This window comes from Austrofundulus limnaeus, unplaced genomic scaffold, assembly GCF_001266775.1.
Source record: "Austrofundulus limnaeus strain Quisiro unplaced genomic scaffold, Austrofundulus_limnaeus-1.0 Scaffold10, whole genome shotgun sequence".
NCBI classification, from domain to species: Eukaryota; Metazoa; Chordata; class Actinopteri; order Cyprinodontiformes; family Rivulidae; genus Austrofundulus; species Austrofundulus limnaeus.
In genome coordinates this window covers 826581-827748 of record NW_013952412.1, presented here as the reverse complement: position 1 = coordinate 827748, position 1168 = coordinate 826581, and the positions used below count along the sequence as shown (strand labels likewise).

Below are 1168 nucleotides of genomic sequence, written 5' to 3'. Positions count from 1 at the left end.
GTTTAGCGTCGTCACAGTTGCTAGGTGACATGATGTACGCCGGGGTAAGGAGGGGAGGCTAGACCGTCCAAATCCACAGCCTCTTTTTTTCCGGTCTTCCCACCAAGGACCCGGCCTGCCGAGACCGGGGAGTCTGGGTCCTCCGGAGGACCCGTCCTGTCGTTTTGGACACAGCCAATGTGTCATCTGCTTATTAAAAACCAACATTTTACTTTGATTTTCCTGAACAGAACAATGTATTCTGGATAGTACTATATAGGTATAGTTTAATTTGGATTATAAAACTATCACATGATTAAACGTTCCATCAATAAAACATGATGTGTCTCTTACCACTCCTGGTCTTGGATAAGGTACTCTGCCTTCATACGGACCCCACTGATAGTCGGGACCCTCTTTATGAGCAAAAGGTCCATTGAAAGCTTCTCTGATGTCAGCCATGCGGTAAACACACACAGCAAAGCCTTGAAATACATTACTAAAAGAGAAACACACAAAAAAAGTTACGTCATATTTCAGCAACACATCTAAATCAGTTTGTGTATTGTTGATTCACTTGATAAAAGTAAGAGAAAATATTCTCTTTTCATGGGGTTTTTGTGAAACTACAGCTTAACTCAGAACTCATTCATTCTGATAAAAGCTCTGAATAGCCTATATGCCACGGTCATTAATGACGTATTTCTGGTAAAATTCTTGCCATGCACATCCCTTCCACTTCCTGCTCACTGCCTTTGTTTTTAGCGTAAGCTCCTAGAACTAGTCCGTGAAAAAGTCACAAAAGTCAGAGCATCTGTGATCAAATGTGAGTTCTGTTGTGTGCCGTTGTGTCCACTAGCCAGCAGGTACAATAGAATAGTTAGTTTTTATCCATTTTCCTCTAGAGGAGGAAAGGTGACAGCTGTGGATCATAGCTATACAGACAAACTTCGCTATAAGCTCATGTTTGCGTTTGTAATCGGCATTTCTAACCTGAGGATATTCAAGAGTCAGCATCTGAAATGAGAAGACGGAGGTTACAAAAGGGAAATGTAAATTTATCCCCTTTTACTGCCAAGACCGAGATTGGAAAGACCACCTCACAGCTAGGAGGAAGCTAGCACACAGCAGCTGGTACAGGTAGGTGTGTGTGTGTGTGTGTGTGTGTGTGTGTGTGTGTGTGTGTGTG

General features: G+C 42.6%; 1 protein-coding gene across 1 annotated transcript in view; it reads right to left on the bottom strand.

Annotated features, from left to right (window-relative positions):
• The window catches only part of sema3bl (sema domain, immunoglobulin domain (Ig), short basic domain, secreted, (semaphorin) 3bl), a gene marked incomplete at its 5' end in the record, with an annotated part of 57089 nt that overhangs the window by 10169 nt on the left and 45752 nt on the right, over window positions 1–1168 (bottom strand). Inside the window, 1 exon segment of the mRNA XM_014001739.1 lies at window positions 334–478. Coding sequence (XP_013857193.1) covers window positions 334–478 — 145 coding nt within the window.